General features: G+C 39.0%; 1 protein-coding gene across 1 annotated transcript in view; it reads right to left on the bottom strand.

The window, feature by feature from the left end:
• LOC114572493 (regulating synaptic membrane exocytosis protein 1-like) overlaps positions 1 to 21203 on the bottom strand; it is a 68952-nt gene that overhangs the window by 36079 nt on the left and 11670 nt on the right. Inside the window, exons 3-11 of the mRNA XM_028604158.1 lie at positions 20580 to 20693; positions 19872 to 19971; positions 18360 to 18483; positions 13441 to 13487; positions 10857 to 10972; positions 10635 to 10765; positions 5250 to 5421; positions 3398 to 3545; positions 3010 to 3066 (exon numbers count right to left, since the gene is read on the bottom strand). Of these exons, the coding sequence (XP_028459959.1) occupies positions 3010 to 3066; positions 3398 to 3545; positions 5250 to 5421; positions 10635 to 10765; positions 10857 to 10972; positions 13441 to 13487; positions 18360 to 18483; positions 19872 to 19971; positions 20580 to 20693 (1009 nt within the window). The remainder of the gene's footprint in view (positions 1 to 3009; positions 3067 to 3397; positions 3546 to 5249; positions 5422 to 10634; positions 10766 to 10856; positions 10973 to 13440; positions 13488 to 18359; positions 18484 to 19871; positions 19972 to 20579; positions 20694 to 21203) is intronic.

Genomic DNA, 21203 nt, shown 5'->3' with positions numbered 1-21203 from the left:
TCACAGTAGGCCTTTACAGCTCTGATCCACTGTTGATTTACAGCGACCTTTACAATCACACATTAGCTTTAGCAGAACTGCAGAATATGAATTAGCTTCATCCAGACACCCAAAATCATCAGAAACTAGAATCCTAAAAAGTAAAGTAGTTGAAATCATATTCCCTATGTTTTCATGCAACCAAACCGCATTGTTCTATTTATGGTAGCAATAATAATTCAATGTATTCAGGAATTATCTCTCTATATCAGCGCTTCTCAAAGTCCGGACCAAACGGCAAGTCATTCCAATATACAATACTTGAATACAATACTTCATGAAAGGTAACGTTTTCCATTTTGAAATAAATTTTGTATTGTTCAATATTAATGTTGACTATACACAAATAAATCGACAAAAACATCGACAAAGGAAAACAACATTGGAAAAGGGGACAGAAACGACAAAAAGCATTGCAAACTTTTAAAAAAGGTGGAAAACGGCAGACAAAAATGACAAACACTTCCTTTTACTATATAAAGCAAAGAATACTGCTGTAGTTTTACTGCATGAAGCTCAAAAAACAGACGGAATGTTTTTTTGTTATTGTCAATTGTTCCAGACTTTTGACCTGGAATTAAAATCAGATGCGGACCTTTGAGTGATATGTTTGAGAACCCCTGCTCTATATAGTAGTCGTTGCTGGTAATGGCGGAGTCTGCCATTCCCGCACTGGGTTTGGAAATGCCTAGAGATCATAACAATGACTAAAAATGGTAACAACTGTTTTTTTCAACCTGGAGCCTATTTTCCTGTGTGTTTGTGTCTAAGTGACCGATGGGAACAACAATCTTTGACACTGGTCCAGTAGTAAGCAAGCTCGAAGCGGTGAAACACGCTACAATGTAAGTTAATAGGGCAATTGTCCAGCTTGTATTTACCTTCACAAAAGTGCTCGTTTTGCTACTGACAGATTAATATTCTAAGTGTCTGACAACATTATGGAAAGGATCCCTTCAGAGATAGACCTTTAAAACCTCTTTGAGACCTTTCTGTTTAACCAGAAACAGCTCTAAAGTCGCTAGCACTAAACCTACCAGACTCCATTTAAAAAAACAATACTTTTAGTGTGTATATAGCCAGTATATTTTCACATGTAAATTGGTAAACTATGTGTTTATTCCAACCAAAACTAGAGTTGTCATGGTTGGAAAAGAGGGAAAGGCAACCCAAAACGGCTTTTCATAGTTTTATTTTGTTTCTGTCGACTTTGAATGAAGTGTATTTTACGATGCTAAAATTACTGTTTGTCTGGTGGGTTTAGCGAATGCAATTTCGCGGATGTTTTTATGTTTAAAAAAAGGATCTTACCCTTTAACAGAAAGGTCGACCTCCTTAGAAATCCTTTCCATAATGTTGTCAGACACTAATGTTGTCAGAACAATAATCTGAGTCTGTCAGTGGCAAAACAAGCACTTTTGTAAGGTAAATACAAGCCTGATAACTGCCCTATTAACTTACATTGTATCTTGTTTTTAATTTCAAACGTTGTTTCCATCAGTCACTTAGACACAAAACATAAAAAAATAGGCTCCAGTTTGAAAGCCAACTATGTCAAAGTATCCTTGTTTACTACTCTTAACATAGTGCTAACATCTCAGCACGGAGCGTGATACCATTAAACATATTGTATGGCAACCTACAACAGGACAGGCTGTCTCAAGGATACAGACTATTTGAAAATTAGCCTAATAATAGAACTGGCTATTTTTCAGTACCACATCCTGTTTAAAAAAAAAATGTAATTAAAAAAAACTTTTCTCTTTCTTTCTCTCTCTGAAGATAAAAATATAAACACAGAGACTGATCAGCCTTGAAGGGATCTGTGGGACTGTGTCAAGCTTTGTTGTTGGTCCCAAAGTCACTGCTTGCATTTCCAAAAAGGACAGCACCTCAAAGCTCACAGTGGGCGAAATAGTTTTGCTTTGGAAAGTGCTACCAAGGTTTTCCATTTTATCTTACCATGCATGGGAATTAAAAAGAAAAAGGTGGACAAAGTAGTGTGGCGTATTTGTTCCACTCTTTCTGTCTCTATTTTTAACTTGCTTACTCATTAACAAGAAACACAGATATATAGTAGAGTTTGACTGACATAATGCAGCTATAATGTTTTGATGGAGGCTGATACTATGAGCTGATCTCAATACTGTATATCAATGTCCAAATTAAAGAAAAAAAAGTTTAAAGGAATACGCCACTGTTTGTTGAAATAGGGCTTATCACGGTCTAACCTGGCTGTAGATAGGTGGGCCAATGCATTTTTTTGTCTCAGTGCAAGTAATTAAGTTGTTTTTTTGTCTTTTGTTGGCTCGCTTTTATTCACAACATTCCATTCACTACGCTAAGCTAACTAGCGGCGGAGCTGCCGGTGTTGCACCAGACTAAAACAATGCATGCACAAAAAATGCCGTGATAAGCCCTATTTCAACAAACGGTGGCGTATCCCTTTAAATATTCACCACATTCACCATGTTTCCACCAGAATTTAACCCTCCTGTTGTCATCGGGTCAAATTTAACCCATTTTCAAAATGTTTCTATATCAGAAATTTCAACAAAATTGTAAAAAAAACAGCGTGGATGGTTCCATAAGTAAAAATAAATGATCAGTTCACTTCTTTTGTTGAATTTAGGTGTTCTATTCAATTTTACAGCATTTCAATTTCATGATCTTTAGTCTGTGGCCCAACAGGTAAATTAGGTGTTATGAAAGCATCAACCATGAATTTTAGATGAACGAGAGGAGAGTAATTCCAGTTGTTCCTTGTCCCCCATTTACTTGGCACCGTTAAATTGTATGCACGGGACGCAGGTTGTTTTCTACCCGGAAGTTATTGTAAACAAACATTGTAATTGTGTCTATACAAAAAAGAAAAAGTAATGCATTCCAGCCAAGCAACCCCCAAAACAACACCAAAAATAAATCAGTGGGAAACACTGAAGGTAATACTGGGAAACGATCCCCACCCACCTTTCGACATTACTGTTGTACCTTCATCAAATTCAGGCTCTGTTACACGCTGAGAACCTAAATGTCATAGACACACACACAGACACACATAGATATGTATATACAACACACACACACACACACACACACACACACACACACACACACACACACACACATATACGCATGCACATTTCCAGGCACAAATGCAATATTAGGAAAGGGTAGGGAAAACCGACATTTACATTGATCTACATGTGTATACTTTGCTCACTGACAGTAAACCAGACACATTCCAATGTTTCTTATACAGTGAATCACACACGCACAGTCACACACAGAGGTTATGAAGGAGAGTATACATAAATATGTACAAACCAATAAAGGGCATTCACAGACTGAGACTTACGCTGCAGCTTCTTGCCAGGGGGCTCTGTGTGTCGCCGGGGCAGGTATGGGGAGGGTCGGGGCAGCGGTATGGATGAGACGTCATGGGTTTGGAGTGGATACAAGTGAGGCTTGTCGTCCAGTAAGGCCGTCTCCAGCTCTATCAGGATCTGCTCAAGTCATAATCCACACACAGTAATGAAATGTTTTGCTGCCGTTCATGACTGCTGATGGATATAACACAGACAGTAGAAGCAGTTTATGGAAATCTATCAGGAAAGCTTTTACATGTGCAGCTCTAAACATCCACTGTCACAGAAGAAGTGATGCATTTCATGTTTTGCACCAAAGTAACGCAAACATTCTCTTTGAAAGACATAAGTTAAAGCAGCTTTCATTGATTTTTGTGGGGGGCAGCGGAACGAGCTGACATACGGACATTTCATCTATCACCTTACAAAGTCAATATGGCAAACATGTTAGCAAACACGATATACACATTGAGCAGGCACAGAGCAAGACTCGCGTTCATTTGGATTCACGCTTGTGTCCAAGTGACAAATCTAAGTCCAATATTCACTATCTTTTTAGCTCTGGTGTGGTCTCCACCAGCTCCTAAGGGAAATATCTGGCTCTTTAGCTGCTAAATGCATAACTATGTTCACCCGCTAGTCGCTAACTTTGTCTGCCATTTGGTGCTGAGGAGGTAGCGTCCAATCGGTTTACTGGAGATTTTTTTGATAAAAACTAAACCGCTCCCTGCTACTACAAGAAATAGGGCTGCCCCCCCAAACATAAATGACTCAAATCATCAGTCGAGAAACCCCCAAGTCAAACCTCATTTTAAAGCTGTAAGTTACTCAAACCCTGCACTAGTTGCATCACTGTACACAGAAAAATGCAGGATTACAGCATTGCAAACCGAGTCACAAAGTGGCCTAACTAGAAAACTAATTGTGATGGAAATAGAGAAGGCTGAGGGCAGAATAACCCAATTCTGATCCCTGCCAAATGTTAGCGAAGGTCAGCTTAACTTTTCTTTTGAGACTTTCTACAACCTCCTCTACTGCCGTCCAGTGTGATCAACACAAGAGAGACGCTCCGTGATGAGCTACTTCATAACGTAACTATGAACAGTACTTTTTTGAATGTGTGGAAACTGATGTTCTGATGTTCTCACATATGGAATTGAAATGTGAGTTTTACCAGTGAAACTGGAGATGTAGGCCTACTTACAGGACTTTGTCTTGCATTCTTCATGTTCCCTTTCTCTGAAGTCTAAGACCGAGATCTTCAACAATGGGTTTGCAACTCTTAAGGGGGTCCTCATATTACTCCAGGGGGGCCACCGAATTATTGTTTGCTAATTTCATGAAGGTTTTTTGAAATTTCTGAAAATATACCTTAATATAGATCCAACATAGTATTAGCAATGATGAATTGGCCTATTCATGAAAAAAAACAAAAAAAAAACGTTTTAATTTACACAACATTGATAATGCTTACTATAGGTAAGGTATAGGGACAATGGTAGCCATCCACAGATATACTATAGTTAAGCAAGGATTCACTGTGCCTTTCCACATGTATGTTTGACATTAAACATGATGTATACATAATGTATTAATATCCATCCAGCCACCCTGTTTAATATGCAGCTCAGTTTTATACAATATGTAGTAGGGGGTCCCAGCTCCATCTCTGTTTCAGCTAAGGGGTCCTTGGTCTAAAAAACCTTGAATACCCCTGGTCTAAGAGAAATAGTGTGCGAGAAAATTTGTTTGTGTGTGTGTGTGCGTGTGCGTGTGCGTGTGTGTGTGTGTGTGTCTGTGTGTGGGTGTGTGTGCGTGTGTGTGTGTGTGTGTGCGTGGTACCTCTCCCATAAAGGTGCTGTCCTCCTCCGGTGACCTGGGTTGGTCCCATATTGTCAGCTCCAGCATGTGGTTGCGGAAATCCCTGCGATGGACATGAGAGTAGACGAACGTCTGGTTCCACTTGGGCTCACAGGTCTTCTTCATAGTTTTTGTCCTTCGTTTGCTCTTGTCACTGTAGAAAAAAAAAAATACATTAACTCTGCCAGCCCAGTTCCCTTTTTAGTGGACTCAGATTTATTGTTTGTCCAACAAAAAAACCTCCTAGACACAATTCACAAGACTGCACGCTTGCCCCTCATTCATCTTAATTTACTCTACTTATGCTGGAATCAATTTACAAGTGACATTTAGTTGAGGCTACAGTTTACTTAATTGAACCCAAGCACCAATGGAGGGGCTTTAACCTGCAGTTCCTCAAATGGCCACCAGATGCTGGTTCTAACCATAGACTGTATAACAGGGATCTTCAACATGGGGTCCGGGACCCCTAAGGGGTCCTCAGAGGGGCCTCCAAATTATTGTTAATTTTTTTCAAATTTTCAAAAGTCTTAACATAAATCCAACATATTATTAGCAAATATAAATCCCCACTGCTTACTGGCCTATAGGTAAGGTAGTCACTAAGGCCATCCACAGATTTATGTTTAACATTAAACGTTAAAACATGATTTATAAAATCATGCCAACAATTATTAGGCTATTTTAATAGCGTAGTATTCTATGCAAAAAAAATTATGTATAAAGGCTTTAGGCCGCCCTATAAGTTATTGAAGTATGTGTAGGGGGTCCGTGCTCCATCTCTCCTTCAGTTAAGGGGTGCTCCAAAAAACTTTGAAGACCCCTGCTGTATAAAACAGGGTTCTATCTAACTATCCTTTTCAAGAGGGAAGCCCTAAACTGTTAATCAAAGGTTTACACAACATGTAGTTGCATTAAATCTCTATAAACAGATATCTGCATATGAATGCGGAATCTGTAGGCAACAGGACAATATTTTGGTGCCGGAAATTGTCTGGTCTCCGTTCGTAGTCCGTTTGTAGTCTTAGTAGTATTGACCAATTACGTTTTAGCGGGCTTTGGTTGCATGCAGGTAAACAGTCCGTGTGGAGGCGGAACGCATTGGCTGAAATGCAATCTCGGGAACCCAATCGACTGAAGATTATTTAGCTTTTGATTTATCCATGCTGTTTATGGAAACGTCGTCCCTAAACTTGCATCTCAAGTTGCTAATAGGACCCAGAGCACAGAGGAGGAAGACTTGGCTTGAATATCTGCTGGATATTCCGGAAAACACAGAAATATTGGCCATAAACTGTCGTCAGACTGATAGCCAATGGGTTCTGAGATTGTTAAGTAGATAACATTGCTTAAAGGCAGGATTGGTAACTGATAGGCTGAATATTAAGTCTGCATGCTTTCAAAGATATCTTATACAATATATTACATAGGGTTATTATGTGTGTGAATCTCACGTGCCAACTGATGGGAAACATGGGAAACATCTGGGTATGACACCATGACAGGATCGGAGGCCATAAGAACTAATATTCTCCAGGTGTAATTATTATGTTTCGTGCGAAGGAGAGCTGAACAATAATGTATGTAATCTTCACCTGTGACCTTTGGAGGGGACATCAGAGACTAGGGACCCTAAGTTGTTATGATTATGTGATTGACAACTGGTTCTCCAGCTGTGATGCCAAACAGTATAAAGGAGTCTGTTCACTTATGTTCAGGGAGAAACTGGTCCGTGCCCGATCTGTGTATGCGACTGTTTCTCCCATTGAGTGTGTATGTTATAGATCTGAATAAAGCTGCCTCTAATCTGAAGACATCTGAATCGGTCATCTGTGAATTCTCCTCAATCCATTTCCAGATATCAGTAACTATTTCCAACAAACACTTTTTGATTCATAGTTTGAAATGGTCTACACCCCAACAGCAATAATTAACTTACAGGCTTTGAAAAATTAGATCCGTCATCTGTAGCTGCTGTAAACCTGTAAAAACGCCTCACTGTCCACTTGGAAGGAACCAATGAAATGCCTCCCTGCCCCGCTGCGCGCACGTTGCCGCATTGCTAACAGTAGTCATGTTTGTTTTAAACATTTGGTATTATAATATTATGTATATGTATATGTATGTATGTTTTATACGTATGTATAAAAGGCTCCATTACCTTGTATCTCATGTTAAGTTTAATTACTAATGTTAACTAGCATTTTAGTTAGCAATAATTAGCCTGTGCCTATATTATCTCCTTTACATATACAGTGGGGGAAATAAATATTTGACCCCTTGCTGATTTTGCAGGTTTGCCCACTTACAAAGAATGCAAAAATCTACAATTGTAATCATATGTACATTCTAACAGTGAAAGACAGAATCCCAAAGAAAATTCCAGAAAATCACATCATATGAATTTATTAAAATTGATAACCATCTGATGAGGAAAAACAAGTATTTGACCCCCTGGACAAACAGCAAGTATTCTGGCTCCTACAGCCCCAATCCGAACCAATTATCTACATCAAATACACCTGCCTCACCTCGTTACCTGTATAAAAGACACCTGTCAACACCCAAACAACCAGCATCCAACATCACCACCATGGGCAAGACCAAAGAGCTTTCTACGGACATCAGGGACAAGATTGTTGATCTGCACAAGGCTGGGATGGGCTACAAGAGAATCGGAAAGCAACTTGGAGAGAAAAGATCAACTGTCGGTGCAGTTATCAGGAAATGGAAGAAGCACCACACCACCGCCAACCTCCCTCGGTCTGGGCCTCCACACAAGATCTTGCCTCGTGGGGTGTCCCTGATCATGCGAACGGTGAGGAATCATCCCAAAACCACAAGGGGGGAACTGATGAATCAACTGAAGGCAGCTGGGACCACAGTTACAAAAGAAACGGTTGGTAACACACTACGCCGTCATGGATTGAAATCCTGCAGCGCACGCAAGGTCCCCCTGCTCAAGAAGAAACATGTACAGGCCCGCATGAAGTTCGCCATTCACCACCTGGACGACTCAGAAGAGGCCTGGAAGAAGGTGATGTGGTCAGATGAGACCAAGCCAGTCTCCAGACCTGAATCCGATTGAAAATCTTTGGAGGGAGCTTAAAATTCGAGTTGCCAGGCGACAACCTCGGAACCTGAATGATTTGGAGGCTGTCTGCAGGGAGGAGTGGGCCAACATCCCTGCCGAAATGTGCACAAACCTTGTCACCAACTATAAAAACCGTTTGACATCTGTGCTGGCCAATAATGGCTTTTCTACAAAATATTAACATGCTGTTTGTCCAGGGGGTCAAATACTTGTTTTTCCTCATCAGATGGTTATCAATTTTAATAAATTCATATGATGTGATTTTCTGGAATTTTCTTTGGGATTCTGTCTTTCACTGTTAGAATGTACATATGATTAAAATTGTAGATTTTTGCATTCTTTGTAAGTGGGCAAACCTGCAAAATCAGCAAGGGGTCAAATACTTATTTCCCCCACTGTACCTACGCTCTCCGTCTCTGCATGATTGGGAATTATTGAGATTTTTCTTGGCACAGCTACCAGAAGACTTACAACTTTCAGACAGGTTGCTCACTTCACATCTACGTCGTCTCTCTCAGTTGGAGGCTGCCCAGTAACGCTCAGCCATCACCGGAAAAGTGACTTCACTGGTCTACGTAGAAATATATGGCGTCGCTGGGTCCATTCTTTTACTGTCTATGGACGAAGCGCCGAGGAGATGCTACTTTCAAATCTTGCTAGCTTTTCAACATTACCAACCCTGCCTTTAAGGATGACCCATGGACGTAAATGTCATATAACAGTTGGGGGGGACAATAAACTTTCTTAAGAGCAATTTTTGAAGGGGACACAATTAATGCAGCCAACATTGTACAGTTGTAGAGGATATGTGTAGTTGTGGAACTCATCAGATGAAGTGATTCTTTTCTCTAATACAGATGATGCTGAACTGAGCCAGCCTGCTCATTTTCTGTAACCAGTGAAAGCATGTTGGGTGGAATTAACAAGTTAGCTAACTAACTACACAACAAGCTATTAAACAAGCTAGGTAATGTTATAATCGCTAGCAAAGAGGATTCACTACTTTATAATTAATCAAAATGACACAGTATCATCTGTATTAGAGAAAAGAATCACTTCATCTGATGTTTAAAGTGAATAAAATAGCCTCGCCAGCCTACTTACTGGAGTTCCACAACTACACATATCCTCTACAACTGTACAATTTTGGCTGCGTTAATTCTGTTCCACAAATGGGGCGATGCCTGCGAGCTAGTTCAGGCAGTCAACTTGAGCTGCACCACTGTACGCACACGTGACATGCCTCACTCTCCGTATGATTTACCATACACACTCCCTCAATTTGGCGTTCTATTTAAACTGCACATTTCCCCATCTCTGCCTTGCCATTGCTGCATCTGACCTGCACCTGTATCGCTGCCTGCTTTCAGCCCCACCACCACTCCAGCATCCACCTGCCGGCTCGGGCCAAGGGGAAGCTACTTCATCATCACTCCCAAATATCTCACGTAAACCCAAACTGCGGGGAGTGATGAGGTCGGAGTCTGACCGCCAAACACAATGTTCTGCTGTTATAATAAACATTTCAAACGACAACAGAGTTGTCTGACTGAACTAACATTACTGAAGTGATTAAAACTTTGTTCTCTCCCACCCAGCGCGTATCTCTTTAACAGCGCTGCTCCCACCTAACGGACTTGTGTGTGTAGTTGTGGTGGTCGGATCGATCCAAATATCGATAATATTGATTCCGACGTTGGTATTGATATCGATCAATCAAAATGAAACAACGGCAAGTTGTATATTTTGTCAAAAGGCTGTAAGATACAGTGTTAACACAACAAATTTAAACAAGCATATGAAAATTCTGTCCTGGGTTTTAATTTATTAATAATCCAAAGGAAAAAAATCTCAAAACCTCTTAAAGGTCATGAAAATTTATTCAGATTTAGCAATTTAATGATGAATCCACCTTAATTAATAAAAAGTATCGGTATCAGCGATACTGGCCCTGTATTTACTTGGTATCGGATCGATATCAAATTTTGCAGTATCGCACACCACTAGTGGGTAGCAGGCAGTGGACCAAACCACTGTGAGGCAAGGAAGGGGGGCGGGGGGCTCAAGATGTTTTTAAACTTAAAACGCAATTTTTGCACCGTTTGTATCGTTTTACACAAATTATTTTAATTATATATTATATTTTCAACAATACACCATGTTTTTTAACCATTTTTTTTAAACCTCAGATGGGGTGGATCCTGTCCATATCTATGTTCCTATGTTGTCCTAAATCTATTTTGATTACTAGGACTCCCTGTGAAGTGGCATACCTGCGGTCAGGGAGGAAGTACATTTTGACGTAGGGGCTTCTGGGCCGCCCGTCAGGCCGAAGAGGAAGCTCTACTGCCTGCATCACGTTGACGATTAGCTGATGACCCACTTTGTCATACCACAGCTTCACCTGGGGGTTGAAAACACACAAACAAATGATGATGATTGGTCTTCTTTTTCACACGTCAACAGCCCAACACACTCAAAGTGCACACACTCACTGAGAGTTGCCCTGGCATTAACTGTGGAGCATCTTGGAGCATCCCTGGACTGGAGGGAGACAGGACATTTAAGGATGGTCTCTCCATCTTCTGGGACTCAAAAGAACTGGAACCTGCTAGGAATACAATAGGGTATGATTTGAAGCCCCAAGAAGAGAATGTCAGCTCCATTTATGACAAAAAAGTCAAACCTAAACAAAAGTGAAAAAAGTTAGTTTAAAAAGACTGAAAACTTAATCTGGTCAGTGAGTTCATATCTATGCAATATCCAGCATCCATTCCTTCACATAAAAAAAGCACAGACCATTCTACAGCTAACATTGTATATTATTACTAAGGTTCTATCATACTTTGAGTCCAATAGGCTTTTGTATAGAAGTACATCATACGTCTTATTTATTGGTCCTATAATCAACTATCATTTCAACTACTGAGTAATGCAGAAACTCATTTCCTCACTCTTGACATACATCATAGACATAAGACATGATGGATTTCCTGCAGTGTTGGCAGTTTACTGGTTAAAGTCATGACTAATGTCATTGTCAACTGTAACTTTAGGGGGGAATGAATACACAGTGACTTTTTGTGCTTGTGATGATTGTCCATTTGTAGTCGTAGTAGTATTGACCAATCACGTTTGAGCGGGCTTTGGTTGCCCGTGTGGAGGCGGAACCCATTGGCCAAAATGCAATCTCGTGAACCCAATTAGCTGACGATTATTTAGCTCATATTAGCTTTTAATTTATCTGCATTCACATGCTGTTTATAGAAATGTCTCAACTTGTGTCTCAAGTTGCTAATCGGAAGCACACGGAAGGAGGAAGTCTTGGCCCGAATATCCGCTGGTTACTCCGGAAAACCCCGAAATATTGGCCCAAATATTTTGATTAAAGTCATGAAGCATTACATTGTCAATTGAAACTTTAGAGGGGAATGTATACACAGTGACTTATTGTGCTTGTGAAAGTTAGATGAGAAGATTGATAGAAATGGGAGGCGATTAGCCTAGCTTAGCATATATACTGCAGTAAGACTAGCTCCAAAGTTAAAAACTACACTTACCAGCAGTGATAGAAGATGTATTCAGATCCTTTACTTAAGTAAAAGTACTAATACCACACTGTAGAAATACTCTGTTACATGTAAAAGTCCTGCATTGAAAATGTTACTTAAGTAAAAGTATGCAAGTATCATCAGGATATTCTTAAGGTATTAAAAGTAAAAGTACTCAATGCAGAAAAGTCCTCACATTTTAGAAACTGGAAACGATCCAAACAGTTCTGTCAATCAACTTAGTGTTTAATCGTTTGTATCACTGTAGGCCTGTATATTGTTGGGTAGTTTCATTTATAATAAAACATTGTATTTTATAAACTACATGTGTTTTGTGTGCAAAAATCTTAATTTGTAAAGTAACTAGTACCTAAAGCTGCCAGATTAATGTAGTGGAGTAAAAAGTGCAATATTTATCTCTGAAATGTAGCAGAGTAGAAGTAGAAAGTGGCATGAAAAGAAAAGACTCAAGTACCTCAACATTTATACATAAGTACAGTACTTGAGTAAATGTACATTCCACCACTGCCTACTAGTATCTCTTAAGTTCACTAATTAACCAGTTGTATCTCAAATATTTAATCTGCACATGAACAGAAATGTAAAAGAAATTACAATTAGTGGTTTTACGAGGAGTTAACACGCTATAATTATAACCTGGCAACCTCACTGTGACAACAGGACTTAGGAAGTCAGGCTAAGTAGTTTTACATTTCTGTTTGTATGCAGATTGTACAAATGAGATATGTATTCATTAGTACTTCAGTGTAGGGCTGGGAAATATATCAATATAAATCGGTATCATGATATCAGACTAGATATCGCCTAAGATTTTGGATAGCGTAATATCGTAACATGACAAGTGTTGTCCTCTCCTGGTTTTAGAGGCTACATTACAGTAAAGTGATTTTGGAACTTTCCAGATTGTTCTTGCAGTTCTATTATTTGCCTTTACCCAATTAGTCAATATATCCACAGTACTGATGATTATTTATCACAAATCTCATTGTGTCAATATTTCGCGAAAGCACCAATTCTCAACCCTACATATCATTGAAATATCGTTATAATATTTATATATTATAAATAATATTTTGATATTGGATTTTCTCCATATCGCCCAACCCTACTTCAGAGGTGTTACATAATAGTTACTTTGGACAGAGCCAGGCTATCTGTTTTACCCCATTTCCAGTCTTAATGCTAAGCTAAGCTAATCACCTCCCGGCTCCAGCACCATGGTTAACACACGGACATATTTGCTTTTTCTCAAAAAATTCATTTGAAATTCATTCATGACAGGGGCTTAACATACAATCAAAACTATTTAATTGCAGTTTTAAGCAGCAAACATGACAATTATCCTAAGATTATGTTTATGTCTGAACCTGAACAAACCACATGCTGTACAAAAACTTAAGAAAACTCTATGTACAGTATAAGACAGATAATCAGCCAGACAGAAATAGAGACAAACATACAGACATACAATACAGAGATGTTCCAACTTCCCTCAGGAGATACCTACTAGATTCTAATGGAGGGTGGGACGTGTCGGGGATTCTTGGGATATCACTGGAAGTGAAGCAGAAAAAGGCTGTGTCAGTCACTCTAATACTGGCATATGATCTGGATTAAACAAAGTTTAATAGTAATTAATAGTTTAGTCTTCTTGATGCACAGGCATACATGCATATAAATGTTCAGTGGAAAGAATAAGAAAGTAGCACTGTAATTAACAAGTATTTGGAGATTCAAACATGGAGAAGCAAAGGGAAGATGGGAGTAGAGCCAAGTTCTTCTCATGCCTGCAGTGTTTTCCAGACTCATTCAGACATTTTGTATGGCCAATGATTATTTGAAATAATAATAAATGGGAAACAGTAGCTCAATTCTGCCCACATCGCCATCTTTTCTTGTCCAACACAACCACTACAACTAATGATCCAAATAGGAAACACCAGAGTCCATTGCACCAGCTTCATGTAATGTAAAGAAAGCATGGTAATCTGTGTAACACTTATCAGTGTAATTTCTCACTTTATATTTAAAATCTAAAAAGTGGAAAAGGTCAGTATTTCAAATTTGCAGCACTGATATTTGGAGTTTTTTATTTTAGTAGTTTGTGTTTGTGTTGTGGAGGCAGTATTTTAAATTCTTTAATTCACCCATGAGGCGACAAAATAATATTCCATAAAATTTTCTGTAAATGTAATAGTTCAACATGTGGTAATGTACACTTAAGGCTGATTTATGGTTGTACGTAGGCTCTACGCAGAGGCTATGCCATAGCCTACGTAAGTGGCCTACAGCATTGTGAGGATTTATACTTGCACGATGGTGTGTCTGCATTGATCTAGCATTATCTCTTTAAGACAACAGCAGAGTCGGTATGTGTGTATGCGTGGCGAGTGTGGTAGAGCAAGTGAGAGAGTGACGGGGATTAGCTTCGGAGCGAGTACCGACTCCGGCGGCGGAGACGGAGGGACAAAGTGTCTCCCCTGTGCTTTCTGACCACGGTCGTAAAGCTGTGACAGGAAAAGTTAACCCTCTCCTCAATTTATGTTGTTCACGGAGAAGGTCAACCTGGAAATAAGTAGACCTTCTTCCACAGCGCTGTGGAGGAGGGTCTAGCTAAATCCACACAGCATTCCGGGATGGGAGAAACTGGCTCTGGTTTATTTGCATTTCTTAGCTGTAAACCAATCAGTTATCTTGGGCGGCGCTAAGTACAGGATGGAGCACCGGTGCTTCTACAAAATAGTCTCAGGAAGGAACTTGTTTTGGTGGGACATGTGTAAGTTCAGGTTGTTTTAGTCGTGCAACCGAAAACTCAGATTGGACAGATAGTTTAGCTAGCTGTCTGGATTTACACTGCAGAGATGTGAGGAGCAGTTAACCATAGTTCTCATAAATCCACCGGAGTTTAAAATTTCAACACAAAGAAAGCAGAAGGTAACGGACATCCGGCCGAAAATAAGGACTTCTGGTGGAATTTCCGGCGGCACTGAAGCACTCCTGTAAATTAAACGTCGTTGATATAGACTTTATTTCCTCTCGTCTATATCCACGATGTTCCACTTCCGGGATTGCTCCGGTGCCACCGGAAATTCCGCCAGATGTCATTCTCTTTCGGCCGTGTTGGGATTCTAAACTCCGGTCGATTCGGAAAACATCCTCCTATGTAGAACCGACAATTAAATTATGTTAATTAAATTCTCATCATGCGCTCGACAGTCCTTTTAATTCCAGAGCTCGCCTCCCTACGTGTACATGTTCCACCAAAACAAGTTCCTTCCTGAGACTATTTTGCAGAGGTACCATATGTCCGTCCGCCGCCCAAGACGATTGTGAATGGTTTAAAGAAATGCCAATAAACCAGAGCTTGTTTTTCTCCTATTCAGGAATGTTTGTGCCAGACCCTCCTCAGCAGCGCTGTCGAGGAAGGTCTTGCAATGCGAGACTAGAGGAAATACCAAGCCCAGCCAAGCTGACCAATCATAGTTGCCTGCGTCATTGCGACGTGTAGTTACATTTGTGTAGGGTTCGGTGTAGGGTCCATGTACCTACATTTGTACCTGCAGCGTAGATTCACCACAGAACCATAAATTAAGCTTAATTCACTTTCTTTCTGAGAGAAGATAGATACCACTTTCATGTCTGTGCATTACGGACAGAGTTGGAGTCTGGACGTGGTTAGCCTAGCTTAGCATAAAGACTGGAAGCAGCACGGTGGATGGCCTCCTAGCTTCAATGCTGTAATTAACATAAAAACATGAGATATCTATCTTCCCAATTCATCGGAAAGAAAGAAAATGAGTATATCTCCCAAAATGTTGAACTGTTTTTACATTTGAACTTTAGATTTTAAATACAAATATTAAACTGATAAGTGTTTCATGGCCTAGGTTACCTTGGAGCCCATTCCAAAATCAAAAAATGAAGATATGTAAATGACAAAAAAACAAACATATAACTTGCTTTATGAATCCCAATGTCCCAACTTTCAAACCAAGGGATTTAGGGTAGTAAAAAGAAATAAGCATTTCTTATTTGACACTGTAAGTGCTGGATTTCACTTTGGGATCCTAAGACTGAAAAAGAGGGATTCCAGACGCTGCACAAACAGTTTAGAAGGCTTGCAAAAGCAATGCTACATTGATGGACATTTCCCATAGGCCATTTTGCATCCCTTCCAGTGAACTTTCAGTTTAATTTAATTGGAGATGACAAACTGCAGCTATTTTCACAAAAGCCAATATTTACATCAATTGACATCTCCACTTAATAGGATTCAGTTCAGTTCATTCAGGGATGCAAAATGGCACCAGCAAAACCAAAATTGTTTCCATAAGCGTGAGAGGATTAAGGGGTCCTAATGAAAGGGCAGATTACTTACTGATATTTTCTATACACCCTTCGTGAGTGTTTGGAGAGAAATTGATACATTCAACTATTTTCCCCATCAAAGAGCAAAGGTTAAATTAAAAGGCTGCAAGAGCTTAGAGAAACAGTGAGTATTTTACTTTCTTTTTTTGCAAGATACATATCTGCTATTGAGGTAAAGTGAGATAAGTTGAATGTGCCTCAGTGTTAAAAACAAGCCCTTATCAATAAAAATGTGGCTCTTCATTTCAATCATTTTAATAAACTTAGTTTCCCAACATCCCAACTCACTAAATGCATCATTGATCCGAGCACGTTGATCCTCAGAACTTCCCACACATTATTCTTCAGTAGTTTAAACCTACTCAAAAAACAACTAAATGCATTTTAACAAATTATTATCAATAGCAATAAATATACTACTGTAATTGTTCAAGACATTTAAAACAATGATAGCCAGAGATCAATTAAAACAGCACTGGATCAAGAGAAGTGTATCAGTTAAGGTATGAGGCTGTTAATCTGCGTATATAAATTAGATATTTCCTGTCACCATACAATAGTAAAATATGTCCCTAATACAGCCCACTCCCACATAGACTTCAAATGAATAGGTCTATGTCATTCAATTTAAATAAAATTAGTTTTAATCAGATAGTAAATACTACATTCCCAGCATTTCTCAAAAGCAATTTATAACCAAAATCAGGATTGCTAAATGTTCCTTTACAGACTATAGTCATTCTAGAGAGAGCATACGGTATTAAACATTATCAGACAAATACATTTTATGACGCTCATGCCTAAATAGGATGCATTCTTTTGAACCAGTCACTTACAAAACGCAGGCCTATTGCTATTGTACTCACAGATGTGTCCATGACCGGCTTGATTGAATTTTTACAAGGCAACAACCAACAAAAAAATATATTGCACATGCAGCCACGTCTTGTCTTTTATGGAGCTTACAGACGATTTTATTTAGTCAGTAATAATTTACCTTATATCATCCTAGAAATAAACACAAGTGCTTTTTTAAAGGGGGACAAAATAGAAATCCTCTGTTCAAAAACTTGGCAAACCCTGCAGCAGGTAATGGCAGGCTGTTTTTAATATTTTGAATGCCGTCGCACAATCGTGGTCAGAATACAAATAGATGTCCCTGTCTCCTCTCTTATCTGAGGTTAGCCAAGTCTGAGTGTCAGTCAACACTGCCCGGGTAAATAAGGGTTAAATTAAAAGCAACATGTAGCAGGGCTGTAGTACTTGAGTCCGGACTTGAGGCGTTTTTTCTGTTGTCTGAGACTTGTCTTGGACTCATTGGTATTTGGACTCGGACTTGTCTCGGACTCAGCCATTGGACTCGCCAAATATTCAAGTTGGTCTCGAACGAGTCCAGCACTATATGCTTTTTTTCTAAAGTAACTTCCTCCTTCAAAACAAAACCATTGATGAAGCGCGTATTGGTTCCCCTGAATCTACCTCAAAAGTGCCTTAAGACCTTGATGATTTTTGAATTTGAAGATGGGGATTTTTTAGTCGAAGGGCGTCGTTGTCACATCATGAAACAGAAAGTTGTTGTAACTCAGATATACATTGTCCGATCAGCCCCAAATCTTTTCTACATGATGTTAGTCCGGGCCTGAAGTGATCCACATGGGTCTCAAGCTTGATTATGGTAAATTGGCTCAATAGCGCCCCCCCTACAAACTTTCAAAGAAGTAGCCCCTGCAGTGTGTTTCACCTAGACCTATGAGATTTGGTATGCATATGTATCATGTTCTTCATGGTCTTGAAGAGGATTCTTTTTTTCCTGTCTTGTTCTTGACAGTCTTTCATTTGGACTCGGTCTTAACTTGGACTTAAACCTCTGTGGATTCGGGCTTGACTTGGACTCGACCAGTCCTGGTCTTGGACTTGTCTTGGACTCGACAAAAGTGGACTTGACTACAGCCATGACATGTAGACTGGTGACTACTTATAACTAAAGGGTTGCATGTTTCACACATATTAAAATATGACACTGACAGGTGTATAAGGTGTGTTGTATCCCTGACTTACCCAATAGGCCTGGATACCACCAGCTCCACTTGAGGCTCGGCTTGGGATTCCAGGATGATGTTGTAAACTTCCTTCATGGTCGCCCCTGGTAACAGCTTCCCGTTCCACTGCAAAACTTCATCCCCTGTAATTGGACGAGCATTTGAAATTGTTTGTGACATTTTTTATTGTTTATTAAAAGGATCGCCATTAGCTGATGCCGTAGCAGTCAGCTACTCTTCCTGGTGTCCACACTAGACACACAATACATATTACATCACAGATGTTCCATTACAAGAATATATGTAAAATCACATCAATATGCAATACACTTATCCACACCCACATACACACACACACACACACTTCCTATAAACAAGAGATCAAACTAACAGTCTCGGTAACTATCACATTACAAATAACCCACAATCTAAAACCTATTCACACAGAACAAATATTTCATTATAGAAAAACAATTATGAAACACAATAAGAATATACTGTGTATATATATATATATATATATATATATATATATATATATATATATATATATATATATATATATATATACATATATATATATATATATATATATATATATATATATATATACACATTTTTTATATATATATATTTTTTTATATTATATTAGTGTAAGAATATTCACCAAGTTGGACATGAGGGCTGGGTATGAGTGAGAGTATCAGACAAATTTAGGCATAATTAATCTTTATTCTATATTCTTCGTTTTGTCAACGAACACCATAAAAAGACCAAACCCCACAACACGTTAGTCCGCTTCTCAATATTTTCCAGCTTTTCTACCCAGCCCCAAACCCATTCATGGCAATTGAAGAGATGCATTTTGAAAAGCCGGTCACAAATATATAATTTAATTCTTAAAAAGGCTTAGTAATTTTCCTAAAACAGCTGGTCACTGTGGTTTTTAAACAAACGTTACCCAAACAGGAGGGAATCGTGCATTTTTTTGGGGACTATTTTTAGCTGCGGATTGATACAACATGTGGGATGGAGTCAAAATGTGCTCATGGTAATAATAAGAATAAGAATAATAATACATAAAACTGATATAGCGCTCCTCAAAGACGCTTTACATACAAAAAAAATGACATTTATGTCAACTGCTTGTCTTTTTTTTTCAATTTAAATAAAATAGCAAGATTAGAGTTAATACAAAAATAAAACCATTGAGGGGTTGAAGTCTGATAAGGTCATGTGACCTAGTGCAACAGGGTCGTTACGCACTAAAGCTTTAAATATATTAAACGTTATATATCTGTGTTATTTGTTCATGCATTTATTGTTTGTTTATTTTATATTCATGTTTAATATGTTTATGTACGCACCAACAACCAGGACAAAATCGTCATAGGTGCTACTTGCTTGGCAATAAATCCTTTTCTGATCTTCTGATTTCTAATTTTAAAGGCCTAATGTTGAGATCATAATGACTTTGTCAGTCTTTGTCAAGACCTTCAAACAGTGTAACACACGTCACGGTTTAGATTACCTGCTCTGAGATGTCCCACCACGTCAGCCAGGCTCCCCTTCTTGACTTTAGTGATGAAGGCACCTAATCTCCCTGACTCTGTTATTCTGCCTCCCACCACCTAGAGACAGAGAGAGATTAGTGTCATATGATATCAGTCATACTGTATAAGCAACGGTGACTGAATACCGTTAAAATAATTATAACACAAACCATAAATAAGCAACACTCCGTGTGTGTGTGTGTGTGTGTGTGTGTGTGTGTGTGTGTGTGTGTGTGTGCAAGCTATCCCCAGGTTTCCAGAAGTTAAATTTAAGACATTTTAAGACCTTTTTAATACCATTTAGAATGAAATTTAATACCAACTTCATAAACATACTGCCAAAAATATGTAGGGTATAATGAAGAAGAAGGAAGAAAGGATTTTAGGCTATAAAAATAATTGTTTACCAAGTACTTGAACTTAATACAACATGTTATACTGTAATACTCACTACATACATGCTTTGTGACGACACAATGAAGGAATTATTTAATCTTATGAAAGGACAATACAAATGAGACCTTTGTGAAGGAAATTTAAGACTTTCTAAAGAAATGTAAGGCTTATTCTAATATTGTTTTTAAGACATTTTAAGACCCCATGGGTACCCTGGTTTGTGTGTGTGTGTGTGTGTGTGTGTGTGTGTGTGTGTGTGTGTGTGTGTGTGTGTGTTTGCCTAATCTGACCTTTAACCCCAGCAGTGCTCCGGCTTCTTTAGGCATGGTGGCGCTCCGTTTGCTGAGGGTGATTCTTCCAATCAGATGGTCTCCCTCCTTGGATGGCTGCCAGGTTACAGGATGCTGCAACAGGAGACAACAAGAGATATGTACCGATGCACACACTGACACTGAGAGGATATATACGCCAATATATACACAGGAATACAAAATCACCGAATACTGGAGAAATATTAACAGTTTTGAATGTGATGATACTCTGTATTTAGTATTTTTATGTTTTGGCTGCAGTATATACAGTATTATGAAGTCAAAGGGGTTTCTCATCTGCCAGAACTTTGACTGTTGATAATATGTTGTTGCCTGTGTTTCCTGGCTAAATCGGGACAAAGGTGCACTGCTTTTCAATTTCATTATTAATGTGGCTAAATGCATGTCTGGGTGTCTACACACTCACACTTTATTTACATCTAAATTGAATGCGTGTTCCCTCTGAGGGGCGCAACAGTTTGCAGCATTTTCCTAGGCATCACTTTTGAATGTTAGTTAGCTAACATAGTTAGCTTGCTAATTCCACCCAACACTGGTTACAGAAACAATTAGCAAACATGTTGTCAGACATCTGGCGGGAAC

The sequence above is a fragment of the Perca flavescens genome, chromosome 17, assembly GCF_004354835.1.
Source record: "Perca flavescens isolate YP-PL-M2 chromosome 17, PFLA_1.0, whole genome shotgun sequence".
NCBI classification, from domain to species: Eukaryota; Metazoa; Chordata; class Actinopteri; order Perciformes; family Percidae; genus Perca; species Perca flavescens.
The sequence above is the reverse complement of the archived record's forward strand: the minus strand, read 5'-3'. Positions and strand labels throughout refer to the sequence as shown.